General features: G+C 39.2%; 1 protein-coding gene across 1 annotated transcript; it reads right to left on the reverse strand.

Annotated features, from left to right (window-relative positions):
* Positions 1 to 363: 363 nt before the first annotated feature.
* Positions 364 to 13,622, reverse strand: slc39a14 (solute carrier family 39 member 14; the record flags this gene model as incomplete). Its single annotated transcript, XM_083904599.1, has 8 exons — positions 364 to 1,755; positions 4,296 to 4,480; positions 4,819 to 5,053; positions 6,218 to 6,391; positions 7,354 to 7,476; positions 8,686 to 8,855; positions 12,610 to 12,787; positions 13,329 to 13,622. The coding sequence occupies 8 exons, from the start codon at positions 13,620 to 13,622 to the stop codon at positions 1,603 to 1,605; spliced, it is 1,512 nt and encodes a 503-aa protein (XP_083760725.1). The 3' UTR covers positions 364 to 1,602.
* Between the last annotated feature and the right edge of the window lie 1,173 nt (positions 13,623 to 14,795).

Raw genomic sequence — 14,795 nt, forward strand, 5'->3', positions numbered from 1 at the left:
CAGAGTACGAAATGTTCCACACTGGATTCTTTCAAGTTTAAGTTACACTACGTGGCCAAAAGCATGTGGACACAAACATTGTCTTCAGGTCATTGTTCAGCATCATTCAATGAAGTTGGTACTCTTCTGCTTTTCCTATCATAACTGTTAGCATATCGACAAAAAAAAAAGGACAGGAGATTAGATTAGTAACCAATTAATATACAGTGAACCTTTTGAAGATCACTGTCCTGTTTTTATTATGATGTGAGATTGTGATGCTTGCTTCTGTTACTTCAATAAAATGGTAAGCTATAAGAAACAAATCCTGAAAAGCAGCCCCAAGAAAAAAACATCAACAAAAGTAATGTGTCAACATACTTTTGGCCATATGTGTATTACAGTAACCAAAAAGAAAAGTATGTAATTTTTCTGTTACTATAATGGCATATACTTAATATAATCACAGACCAGTTCTGTAGGCAAAGTGTGCGTACTTACAGTATATGATTTAACTTGCAGTATTTTGATTAAACTATGACTAGACCATAAAAGAATATATATGTTTTCAGGGAAAAACAGTAGTCCATGAGATGTGCAAAGACTATAGATGAAGAATATAAGGAATAATTAAAAAATAGCTATAACTACCATTACTAATGCTATATAAATGAAGGGCACACATGGTTTAATATGGAGAAATGCTGCTATGGATGCTGGGTATTATATCTGGTCTGAATAAAGCCACTAAAAAACAAACTTTGGACTTCAACAGAAATGACCCAGTCTTTAGTAGGAATCGAACCGTCACTGTCAAAGTCATGATAAAAACTGTCACCATGTAGCCCTTCATCATTCTAGATTCAATGGTCTGTCCATATTTGGTCTTCAAATGTCTGATAATTTTTCACATGTAAAAAAATATACACTTGACTTCATACACACAAACAACAAAGTCCATTTGGAAGTCAGTTTGATGTCGACACTTCATTTAAATTCCAGTTCAGGCCCATAATAATTTGTTTTTGGTGTGGAATGCAAGAAGCAGGGCGGGTGTCTTGAAGTCTCGATCAGAAGAATAAAGAGAGAAAATGTCAATAATACAGCTGATATACAGTTACCTGATTGTGCTTTTCCCTTCTCTTGAGGGAATGCTGTGAGCAAAGAAGATTATTGATATCAATACTCAGCATCTCGTGAATCTCCACTATCCTCAGCTGAGGCTCAATGACTGAGGGAAGAGTCAGAAGAGAGAGGGAATAAGAGAAAGAGCCAACACGGCTATTCAGTGGTCTGGGAAATAGAGAGCAGTTTGGGCAGCTGGGTGACTATTGCACATCTGTTCATGTTCAGCACATCTTTAACATGTTAAAGAAAGACATGGAGGAAAGAAGGATGTCTGCTTCCTGTCTCTGGAATATACTGCATGTGTGAACTGCACAAGAACAGCTTCTCAAATATGAACCATTGTGCGTACCTGACACACAGCCAAACTTTCCTAATTCCAGGGTTCCTGAAATCTTAAAAAACAAACAAAAAACCCCCCAAAAAAACGCACAAACCAGCTGACCCAGCACTGTCATTTGCCACTGGTCAGAGCTGGTGAGATTAGCTTGGTGCTTGCTAGGCCAGCTGTATTTGTCCAGAATACATGGTGAGGAGGAGCATGATAGAGAAGCCCGTCAACAGGCCCGCATTCTGGATAGCAAAGATGAGGAGGAAGCTGCTGCCACCTGCGTCTTCTTCCTCACGACTCACCTCATTCATCTCTGGGAACTGAAAAGCATAAAAGCATATAACAGAAATAAGAAACTCATTATCTAGGTATATTTAGAACACAAACCCCATGTTACTCAGTGGGCAAAACATTTTTAAAGACCTTTACTAGAAACAGAGAGGATAACTAAAGGTTTTGAAGACAAAATGGCTGCCAACAGTCCAGGTTTTTTTTTTAATAAAAAGGATCATCTTGTAAAATCCACAACTGGCCAAATCTATGATATATTATGTCTGCCACTTTGCCTCATCATTAGACCTTAGCCTTTTCTGACTGGAAGCGAATGTTTGGACTTTGGTGTGGGAAGGTGTCTGAGGGTGATTTGCATAGATACAATCTGTGTTTTTAGCTCATGGGTTGCTGGTCTACTGCTGCCTTGTGTGTGTCAATGAGGTTAATCACACACAGAGTCACAAAATAACACAGTTTGAACATACTGAAGGAGGAAGCAGTGAATCATCATCCTCATCCTGTGTGCTGTGATGTAAAAGATTTTCTCTATGGAAGTTTGTGCAGGAGAAGCTCAATTTTTACTCCTGCGTGAAGTGCTCTACAACGGTAACGGAGAGCCCTCTACGTCGCCAGAGAGCCTCTCCATCGTCTCCATCGTCTCCGGCTGTATGAAATATTTTTTGAGCCCACGTTATACTTCTACAACCGCGTAATGCGTTATCCACCTGCGTAACCACCAGTGATGGGAATACCGGTTAGTTAGTTAGTCACGCTGTTACTTTTTTCAGTAACGAGTAATCTAATTGATTACTCTTCTCAATATTGTAACGGCGTTATCGTTACTGCCAAAAAATGTGTTGCGTTACTTTATTGAAGGCCGATACATCAGACCTCTGAGCCGAGCGACAGAGAAATGTCTTGTTCTTCCTTGTCCTTGGCAAGGGTGTTGAGTAAAATTCTATGGTAAGCCAATCAGAGGTGAAGTTGTTGGGTGGGTGCTTAGTCTGCTTACTCACGCTGTGCACAGTAGAAACTGGAATGAAGAGCCCAAGTACTGTAATTCCCGGACTAAAAATCCATGATTACCAACAGGTTTCGAAAGGCTGGACTGCTTCGTGACAAAGAGAACGGCACATGCACCTCGAGACGAAAGTGACAGTGACAGTGACAAAGAAAGAGAGACTGTGTCTGACTAAGTCATTCTGAGGCTGTTCAAGTCTGACACTGAAGAAGACCACTTCAGTGGTTTTAGTGTGCAGGAGGAAGATGAATGAGAAGATCATCATTTCTGGTAGGCTGGTTAATTTTTTAACCAGCTGTGTTACTGGCACTTTTTGGAAAAAAAACATTTATTTAAGGTAATTAAAAATTACATTTAAAAAAAGTATTTCTGTGTAAATATCTCATGTTATAACGTGGACACCTGTGGCTTATAGACAAGCGCGGCTTATATATGTACACATTTGTTTTTCTTTCTAAATTTAATTGCTTATATTCAGGTGTGCTCAATAGTGTGCAGAGGGATATCCACATGTATTTCTTGATTTGAATGCATGTTCCACAAATAAAAAAAAAATCTAATTTGTAACTTATTTTTACAAATAGAGATGTGCATTTGTAAATAACGTGACAAATGTGAAACTGAATAGTGCATTTGTGGATCGTCACACACGCATTTGTGGATGACATTGGTATATTTGTCTCAATAATGCCTCCCTTCATCAGCAGGTGGCAGTGTTTTACAAGTAGAATCTAGCTTTACAAGTAGAACCTGGCTCCACTTTGTGCTTAAGAAAGCGACTGTTTTATTTCACCCAAGAACAGCTGTGACATCCACTGTGACTGTGTTCTAAACTCTTATAACACTCCTGCTGACCAGTCTCTCGCTGTCGCTCCATTCACCGTCTCACTCGTACACACAACAACAACTCACTCTCTACCACACACCTCTTCTTCTTCTTTGGTTTGTTTTGCAGGCCCTCTGATAGAGTTCTAGTACAGGTACAATTGGAAAAACGAGTCGTTATCCGTTTTTTCATTTTGTTTTGTAAACGAATATCGAGAAAATAGTAGTTGAACGTAGAATGAACGACTTGTTCACGGATTGAAGCTAGATTCTACTTGTAAAACACTACCACCTACTGTAGAAGGGAGGCATTATTGCGACAAATATACCATGCTATCCACAATTCACAAATGCAATATTCAGTTTCACAAATGTCACGTTATTTACAAAAACGCATCTCTATTTGTTAAAATAAATATATAAGTTACAAATTGGATTTTTTAATTTGTGGATATCAAAACATGCATTCAAATCAAGAAATCACAATTTGCACATATACAAATATCAGTGGAACAAATTTAACTCCATACTCGAGGCCCAATCGCAGCCCTTGCCGTCTCCGTTGTCGACGGAGAGGCTCTCCGACAGGCTCTCCGTAACCGACGTAGAGCACTTTACACAGGAGTATAAATTGGGCTTAACTGGGCTTAAGTGTCCGTCACTCCATCAAGGGACAACAGAGACGGCAACTAAATCTAATATATCATTTTAAATTGAAGACAGATTTTACCGATCACTGACCATGTCTGCTAAAGCGATGTAGAGGAACATTCCTCCTGCCAGAGCAAAGATCCAATTGGGGGAAAAGCTGTTGCCGGCCAGGATGCCAAAGCCCATGCCCAGGTAACAGCAACAGGCTGATAGGAAGTTAAAGAACAGAGCCTGCTGTATGCTCATGCCAGCGTTCAGCAGGATCACAAAGTCTCCTGGTGACAGAACGAGAGATGGGAGACAAATAACAAGACAATGTGTCGATGAGTTTTCTCTGTCCAATGGTCCAATTGATTTTGCAAGGTTTTTAGTCAGAGATTAGGAACAAGTACACGCGTGACGTAATGTTTACGTTACTCCGGATTGTAATAATGAATCTCTAGAGTAACGCTAAACTTTAAAAACAGAGGCACACATACGCTGGTTATTTGTAGTGCTGCTCGTTTCGTTTAATAAACAGACCACTCAGGCGCTAAAGGTGCTAAGTGCGATAACTTAGTGCCCAGCGCTAGTTGAAATATTTAGGTAGGAAAATCTTCTTGTCCCAACTCACCCAGCTCATGTGGGAACTCCTCACACAGGATGGCCACAGAGGTGCTGACACCCTGGAAGACAGAGGCAGTGAAGGAGGCGCCGATAGCCAAGCCATCGATAAAGTTGTGCAAACCATCACTTAGTGTGATCATCCAGGCCAGCGTGCCGATGTCTGAATAGTTAGTCCCCTTCAGCCAATAGCAGCCACCACCACTGGCTCCAGGTCGTCCCCCATTCTCTGGACTCTGGGAGTCCTGTAAGAAGAGTGGACAGAGCAGCATTATGACTTCATCAAGAGGATTTATTAGTTGATAACTGTTACAAACACAGGTCCACAGCTTGAGTACCTTCAAAATATTGATTATGTCACTCACTATGTTTTTACTCTGGCCCCAGTCAGACTTGCTATCAGCGTTTGTTCTCGGTGATCATGTGTTAATGTCAGTGTTAATGTCAGTGTCAATGTCAGTGTCAACTTTATTTACATAGCACTTTTAAAACAAACTAAGTTAAGTACATAGGTTCACAGCGCAACAGCATGCCTCCAGGATGCATCTCCTGTGGTCATATATGATCAGACCGGCGTCTCCCCTTTATTCAAATAGACTAATCCTGACTGTTTGTGTGTATTGACGTGTGCATATGAGACACACAGGGAGAGAGAGAGGTAAATCTAAGGCCTTTTTGTGCTGTCGTCACATTTTAACCATTCGAAAAAAAAAATCATGTGAAGATCAGCGTTAATATTGTTGCAATGAACGCATATAATATAAGTACATGGGTGCTAAGCTCTATTTCACTGCTTCCCGCTTTATGCTCCATATGAGGGTCACAGGGGGTGCTGTGCAACATCAGCTGACATAGGGCAAAAGGCGGGGTACACCCTGGACAGATCACCAGTCCATAGTTTTTGAGTGTCTGCAACAACAGGATGGTAACAAAAGGGATAAAGGATGGATTGGGAGCCCGAAGACCCGGTGTGATCTGTAAATAACTCGCGACAGAGTTACATACCAGGTCTGAACATGGCCTAAGCCACATTTTTTGGGTTAGAATTAGTGCTGAGAGGTGTAACAAAATGTCAACAGTTTCACAGTATACAATGGTATTTTATATGCATGAGCATAAGTGAGTGCTCCAGCATAAGAGAGGTACAGCTGAGTGAGTGAGTGAGTGAGTGAGTGAGTGAGTGAGTGAGTGAGCAGACGTGTTCTGTTTTTCATATACTGGCATTGCAGTAAACAAAAAGCAATATGATTATAAATAAATAAATACTGTTTTTCAGTATGAACCAGTGGTATACCACCCAGCATTAGTTAAAATATTGTTTCAACTGAGCTGAGGAAACTTTGATTGATTTCATGACAATGCTAAAATCTTTATCTCTACCATCCTCTTGCAACTTCCTAAAATCCTACCTGTGGTGTCTGTGCAGGACTGAGCATGAGTTCGCCCTCCCCTGCATCCACTTTTTCTTGAGCCAGACTGCTTGCTCCATTCTGTTGCAGCTTCTCCTTCTCGCCCTCCTCCAAATCCATATCAGGTGTCGAATAATGATCTACACTTGGTCCACAATGACTGTGGCCATGGTTCTGACAAAGAATAAGGAAACAAATACAATGGTCAATAAATAACAGATGATAATTGGTGGACATTTCCAAGGTTATACATTAAACCATCTATCTTGGAATTAAGTAAATGAGGAATTATCCACCCATTGTCTACCACTTAATTCTTGATGATGTGGGCCACCTGATTTGTAATGAATCTAACAAAGACATTACAACACAGGTAAGGGTAAGCTCAGCTCAAGGCTCATGAAATCAGAACAAATACAGGGTGCTGTCAGACATGGAGATATTAGTGTCTTTTTTGTAATGAAATGTAGAAGTTGACAGCAGTAATGTAAGTTCCAATGTGAGCCAAAGGGCATCTCTAATTGGAAAAGCAGTTGGACATGTTAGCTGTTCTTAAGGTTTGGCTGGACAATATTATGTCCCTGAGCAGAGTAACCACAGGGTGGAGCAGCTCCTCTACAATCAAACACATAAATGAGCAACAAGCAGTTTTTTGTGAATGGTTGCAAAGCAACATTAAACCCCCAGCCAGTTCTTTTTATAGGACATTTGCAAGGACATTTGCAAGTTGAAATATTATTTACAAATGTATTAGTACATGTATCAGTAATCAGTTCTGTAAAATGACAAACAGTGAGTATACAGTAAGACTTTAAAGGGCTTCCTTTTTTGACTGGCAGAAATAAAAACACAGAGGTTCATTTAATATTAATTTCACATCCACACACTTCAAAGTCCGCACCAAGACTTGAAATGGCAAAAAGATCTTTATCTACATGAGTATTTCAGCTCTGTAGCAGAAATAACCACTTGTGCATAACTGGCATAGCTGTGGCAGGGTAAACAGGAAGCATGCAACCGATAGGGTTAGCAAAGCTTTTCACTTGTTGTCAGATGCGTTCACCGCTGGCAGCTGATGATGATGGCATCTTTTAGGGTTCCAGGATGGGAACCCTAAAAGAATGCTCTGTACTCACCCCGTTTTTTTTTTTGAGAAGCACTTTGAGGACCTTTTCAGTGAAGAAGAACAGGTAAAAGCCTGCAAACACCACTGCAGATTTGGACACGTAGAAATCCACCATGGGGTCAAAACCAAAGGCCTAAACATGCAGGAAAAGAAGACAGTGTTAGCTTGTAATATTAATAGTTGCTGACAATATTACTGCCTGGCATCATTTTTAAATGATGAGTTGTTTGGAACTAGGTAGGGTTCATGATTATGTGGTTGGGAAACTGCTAGTTATTAAATCTAAGTGGATCAATACTGTATCTTCTGCTTACTGCAGACGAGAGAATTATAAATAACAAAAATATAAACGCACAAACTTAAAATGGTGAACAAAACTAGAATGTCATGACATTTGCACAGATTTTTGATGCATTTGTTTATGGAATTATTTGTTTTGCTCAAACCCAGTAGTCCAGTATCACTTGGCCACTCCTATCTACAATCTCAGATTGAGTATTTCAACTCACGAGAGCTCTGCGTGAGGCTAATGGTGGACACACACGCATTATTGAAGTTTGTGAACTTGGATCATCAACCCCCATTGTCACCTGCCATTACTCCAGGACTTTTGTTTTGAAATTGATCCTAAGGCTCGCAAATTAAAGCCGCTTTATTGATAAAGTTGTACTGTTATTTTTGGATAGTTACTCTGTTTTGTCATATAATAACTACAAGTTTTTCTTTGTGCATTTATATTTTTGCTGAGTGTATTTTTTTATAATATTTTTTCTTTTCAACCTCTAGCAGACACTAGCAGGAAACATTTTTTCTTACTATTCAGCAAGATGAACTGATGCTGCAGATTAAGCAACAATTTTGTGCAACATCGCAACATTTTGCAATGAAGGGTGTGCCCACTGTCTAGACAACATTAAAAAATATAATTTGTGTTTTATGCTGCTTTGGGGGGAGTGCTCACTTGTATGTTAATGTGCATTTAAGTTTCTTAAGTCAGCTGAGATTACAGTTGTACTATTTAGTGAATATGATCTCTACTTTCTCTCTTTTTTAACAAATATCACTGTGAAATATGGTGGAAATTTTGCTCACTTCAATTAATTTATGATGGTGGCCGAGCACAGTGTATATCACTCTATACCCCAAAACAAATCAGACTCATTCCTACATACATGAGAGTTAAATGTGGGCATCACGTCTTCAGAAACTATTTTATAAAATAGATTAATATTTTGTTTCCAAAATCTAAAATCAAAGTCCAATGCTGTTTGCAGAATTTGCATAGCAAGGTACAGTGAGGGAGCTGTATCAAAGGGAGTCACAGCAGCAGCACAGACACTACCTCTGGGATGAGCTGAAACAGGGCGTTGGAGTAGAGTGTGCCAATGGCCAGGGCTATGAAGTAGAGCAGCAGTCGCTTGTAAAAGGTTTTCTTCATGAAGGGCACCACACTCGCCCCCACCAGCGAACACAGAGAGATCAGTGTCACACACAGGATCCCATAACCCCACACTGATCGACAGAAAGAAGCACGGAAAAGAAGGGGGAAGGAGAGAAAAAAATTGGCAGTTATTTCTGAAGTGATTTTATCAGGTTAGCTATCAGGGTAAGGAACAAAACAAGAGACAACAGCAGCTTGTTATTTCCCTGAAAAGAAAATTAGAACTCAATCGACCTGAGAAGAAAGATGTCGAAGATACCTGTGAGGATCTCCAGAGAGAAGGTGTCACCACAAAATGATAATTGGCTGTGTGTTCAAACCCCATGCATTTCTTTTGTTAAAAAGGATGAAATTGAGATGAAATTATCAAACTTTAAATAGCCCAGCAGTAGCAGGAGTGCTGCAAATGATCGGGTCACATTTCAATCTGAAGGACATTTTATCAGTGCCCTGCTCCATTTCTCAACAGTTTTCTCCACAAAACTAATGTATTAATCTTAAGGCCAAAAGCAGTGATAGAAACAACCATGATGCCACAGGCGGGAGAGAGTGACCATGTCTTTGGATGCAGTAAAGGTGCAGACAGAGACACAAACATACAGAGCACACACACACACATAGAAACACAGCCAGATGACCAGTAACACTTTGAGGTAAGAGCAAAATCAAAAAGCTGTGTGGAATCCGCAAAGGAAAAAAACAAAGGCAGGAAGGAAAGAGATATGAGCAAAGGACAGACAAAGGAGCACTTGGCGGTGCATGAGTTTTGTAAAGAGCAGACTGACATGACAATGAACTAAAGAGAGTTTTTAAATGTAATGTTTGTGTTTTTAAAAAAAGCATCAGTTTTTGGGAAGCTAAAAGATGCATGGCAAACCTCTGGCAGGAGTTGTAGAACAGCAGTGGAGTACAGCGTGCCGATGGCAAGAGCGATGAAAAAGGTGAGGGTGTGTTTCATATAGCGTGATTTCATCAGAGGCACACTGAAGACTCCAGTTAGGGAGAAGGTATTGACCACTGTCACAGCCAGGAAAGAAAAACCCCACACTGGATGTTGGGCGTTCAGGGAGGGTTGAATGGAAAAGGTACATGAAAGGTGTAGTATTAAAAAACACTGCCATGGACATAACATGTGGAACAGCAGCTGTAAATGCATCATCAACATTTTTCTTTTAATTTAAACATACATTTGGTAAAATTTCTCTCTTGTGAAACATTAAGTAGTTTTTACCTCCCTCTAAAAGCTGAACAATGCGAGAACATTAGGGTCTTGGCAATGTCCACTGGATTGGTATCATGGTGTTTGTATTGTAACACTTTGTGATGGACTTGCTCCACTGTCCACACATTAATTGAGTCTTCTGTGTAGCTGATGTTATGATCAAGAGTTTGGCTTCAAAAATTAAAATTTTAGGTCCTCAATTAAATGCCAGGACTTTTCAGTATGAAGCAATGCATCTGCTGGGCCTAAAAATATTTCACAATAAAAGTCTTGCTAAAGTGAATTAATTTAGTCAAGAGAAATACTGAAGTGCTTTTACTTTAAAACAAATAAAGTGTTGTGTTATGCAACAAATATTGACAATGGCACACCCCACTGCGATGCAGGACAGCCATCACCAATTGACAGTGAAATTGTTCATCTGCCCAACCTTAGAAAATCCCTCGTGTAAAAATGCAAGTAGCATTGAGACATGGATTAAAGACTTAGAACAACTTCAGGGCCACACTGTCAATCAGTCAGTATCTGTGGTGGAAAAAATGCTGGTGGTTAATAGATAGATGCTTTTGTTTCATTTCTCTCCGAGGCTGTAAAACTGTAAAGTTCAAGGTAAAGAAATTTAGTTGTAGAGGAAAAACTACATATTCTGTGAAGTGTAAGATGACATATGTATGCAGAGAAAGGAAAAAAACACAGGATTAAGAGTTTGTGGTAAAGCAGGTATGGTTACAACCTAATAGTTTAAGCAAAGGGTTAGGGGTTACGCTTGACAAAAATAGCTATAACTATTGCAACAATCACATTTTTGAGCCATTTGACAACTTATGTCTAAAATGCAACATTGACTGGGTTTACATCATCAGCTATTGCAAAGATATAAAGCTGTGTCATCTGTATAGTGATGAAGACATTCCACATTTTCAAACAAAATCATCTTGTTGACCTCGCCGGAGTTTGTTTGTTTGTCTGTCTGTCTGTCAGCAACATAACTCGATGAAATTTTCAGGAAATGTCCGCAATGGGACCAGGAACATGTGATTAAATTTTAGGAGTGATCCATGGGGGGGCTGAGCTGCTATGGCAGAGGACTGCGCTCTCCAAGTGCTTTTCTAGTTTCATGATTTAAAAGTCAGTGAAATACGCACGAGAGATGAATTCCCATGACATCTGCTTCCCTGATGCTGGCAGTTCTCCACAGCCTCCAAAGGAAAAAACAACAACTCTCCAGCCAAAATAAGCTGCCTACAGAGGTAAGTGTTAGTTAAGCTGGGGGCATACGAGTGAATGATAAGGGAAAACACGTTTGTCAGTGGAGAGGGAAAGACAGAGCCTGAACTCTGACACAGAAAACCATCTCTACTTGTAACTGCTGAGGATTATATAAACTGTTTAAAAGAAAATAACTTTGTGAGCTAGCTTAGAAAGACCACAGCAAAAATAATGTCATGAATGTAAAACCAAGATGGAATTTGGTGGCTACAGTCATTACTTGTTTATTATCTTTAGTTTCCATGTTGCTGAACCTTTCAGGTTATAAAATCACTTAAACAGTCACTTGCTTTTTCCAAGTCTATCATTAACTAGCTTTTTATTGCAGGCATATACATGATTAAAGCCAATTTCAATTTAATTCAAAATAAACTCAAAATCTTTTTCAAGAGACTCAAACTGCCCTGCTGATGTATTTGAACAAACTGACTGGATTGATATAAATACATGCATATATGCAAAGTAAAACAATCAAATAACTCAGGACAATTAACCAAATAACATCATACACACAAGGACTCTCTTACAATCATCAAACTACACCAATAGAACAACAACAACAAAAGTAAAAAAAAAAAATTTGATTTGAACATTGATCTTAATGTTTCCAGTCACATTTCACCCTGTGTCAGCTGGGATTGGAACCAGCACATATTGAATTCATGAGACGACAACATAAGCTTTTAGGGGTGTGAAAATAGATCTCCAAACCTGAGACTCGTTAAATGAATTGACAGTGTTGCATCCACTCTACTACTGGTGTCTATGCCATACAACGTATTGTCCAAAAATCTGAACTATCTCTTTAAAGACTGTGTAAACCAAATGCAAGGATTTTTTTCCCACTGCGATTAAAAACTTCGAAATGTGTTGGGCAGAAATGATTAGGAAGATAGTGAATCAATGTCTTTGTCTTAAGGCCTCCCTTTGAGAGAAACATTTGGAAAAACGCCTGCACTTAATTTCAAAATCTTTTTTGGACATTGAGACACAAACTCAAACAAATGTTATTTTAAACATGTTTTATACTGTTCAAATTTCAAATTGAATAATTTGCTCATGTACGACTACAGTGGGCTTTGTTTTATTTTTAACTTTTTGGTTTTCTTCTTTTGTAAAGAATACACTATTTTAACATGTAGTAAATTATAAATAACTGTCAGATATTGAAAGTTATTCTGTAAAAATGGGCAAAAGCACAGGATAATTTTCTGTAATTTTCTTGCTTTGAAACTTTAGGGCTAAAATGAAACTCAACACAGACAATCTAATACAAAATTAGATTCAGCATTAATTTAAAAATAAATATTAATCAATAACAGGTCAGTCCTCACCTTCACCACCTGAAGGCCTGGGGGGAGTGTCACTGTTCAGTATCTCTTCCTTCTGCATCTTGCAGCTACCAGCATCCAACTGCTGCAGCATGGTGGGACAAAGCTCCTGTAAACCATGCTCGTCCAGCCGTGACTGCTCGCTAATGCTGTAAATAGCCAACGTGTCTGGAGGCAAACACTGTAAATGAGAATATGCCCATCAGTTAGCCCAAATACTTGCTTTTAACCAGTATTACACAGTAAAAATTATTAAGCATTTAAAAGATTAAATAACTTGCTGATATCCTAAAAAAATCTGAAGCTCTTGAGATAATCGATTACAGTAAATTTCCAAGTGAAATCCAGTAAATATACTGGATTTGCTGCTTTTCTCTGTTTTTACATTGTGAGATGAATTCACCGTGTTCGTGAGACAACTCGGGACAAACTAATACTCATTTAGTTACCAATTATTGAGGCAAATAATTACTATTCATTATTTCAAATTTGGCTAGATAGTGACACATGTGCCTGCGGGCTTAAGACTGGAAAATATGCAAAATATTTCAGCTATCTGGAACCAGTGGCTCCTGCTTCTTCCAGAAAAGACTAAGCTGGATTTATCCTTCTGCTTCAGAGAACTTCAAAAAGATCGAGTAAGACATAAAACTTTTTGGGGGAAATGAGGTTGTTCTGCGAGTTGTTATTGACACAATATAACTAAATGTCTTTGTTCTCACCTTGGAGCTGTTGGATTTAGGGGGAGCGCTGGTAGTTGTCTCAGCCACATTGCTGCTGTCACTGTTGCCTTCTCCCTGATCCTGGCTGAGAAGTGCCAACAGAGAGCGTAGCTGGGGCACCGTGATGGTGTTATTGTCACCATGTCTGGCCAGCAGGTCCTGGAGCACCTGAGCAGGAGACTGAGTCTGGTTCTCCCCCTGAACTGTCAATAAGCCCAAGGGGCAGAGCAGTACAGTCAGGGCCAGGCTGAACATGGTGGTTGTGATGCAACCATTAGTGAACCACATAAGCATGGCTTCTTTTTTGACTGTAGGATGTTGATCTGTAGAGAGTAGAAAAGGCACAAGCAATAGTCGTCATCAACCATGTTAAAATGCATGAGAAGGACGCAAGACGAGCTAAGATCAAGCGGATTAAGAATCCAGTGACAAGGGAGACTTTGTAACCTTATTTTAATCTCAACAAGAATGTGCTATGTGTTCTCTAAAAGTGCTCAGAGAACACACACCTCTAAAACCCAAAACATATTAAAGAATAAAGAAAGTGAAAAAAAAGTTATCACATATCTTAAGCACTTAAGTTACAGAGTTGGTTAGAGCACTCAAGTGTTGATGTGGGTATGTGGTCACAGGATTTTCTAGTTGTTGATCATGAAATTTGGTAGACACGCAACAAAATTCTTATGAATGTCACAGAGCCAGTATTCTCTCTACCAGCTGAAATAAGTACAATCGTGCAAGGAGGGCTCACTACGTACTGTATGTGATGGAAGCAATGACTTGTGGGTAAGAATTCAGAAATGAGGACTAGAGGTAGAAAATATTCTTCTTTTAAATAATGTAGCATTGGCGATTATCTAGTCCTGCCATTCCCAAACTGAGGAAGGCCATGTCCTAATTTACAGTCTGATTATTGTCCATGGCCCACAACAACAACAACAACAACAACAACAACAACAACATCAACATCAACAACAACAACAACAACAACAACAACAACAACAACAACAACAACATCTTAAATCACTACTGTGATTAACCAAATACTGAAAAGGATCAAATATTACCATGCATGCCATTTGTTTCAAGTGCTCTCAATAGTATTATGTTTATCATTGTGATTACTTTCAAATAATGCAGAGTTTTGTTGGAATCCACCAAGATAACAATACATGGTACTAACTCTCACTATTAACTTTTAATGACAAAATTAAGAGCCATCAAGTATATAGGACAAAGTGATTGAATGTGTGATTCTACTGTTTGTTAGTCACTGCGATGAGTTTGTAAGTTTGACACTAAATAAAAGACTCCCTCTCACTGCAGCCAGTTAAGTCATTAAATAAGAATAACATTGAATAGGAGTGTAACTAGATGTACAAGTATTGGTATCTAAGCAGATTATACATATCACACACAGACAGTGCTTCTAGAGAGAGAGAGAGAGAGAGAGAGAGAGAGAGGGGG

This window comes from Microchirus variegatus, assembly GCF_963457635.1.
Source record: "Microchirus variegatus genome assembly, chromosome: 18".
Taxonomy (NCBI): Eukaryota; Metazoa; Chordata; class Actinopteri; order Pleuronectiformes; family Soleidae; genus Microchirus; species Microchirus variegatus.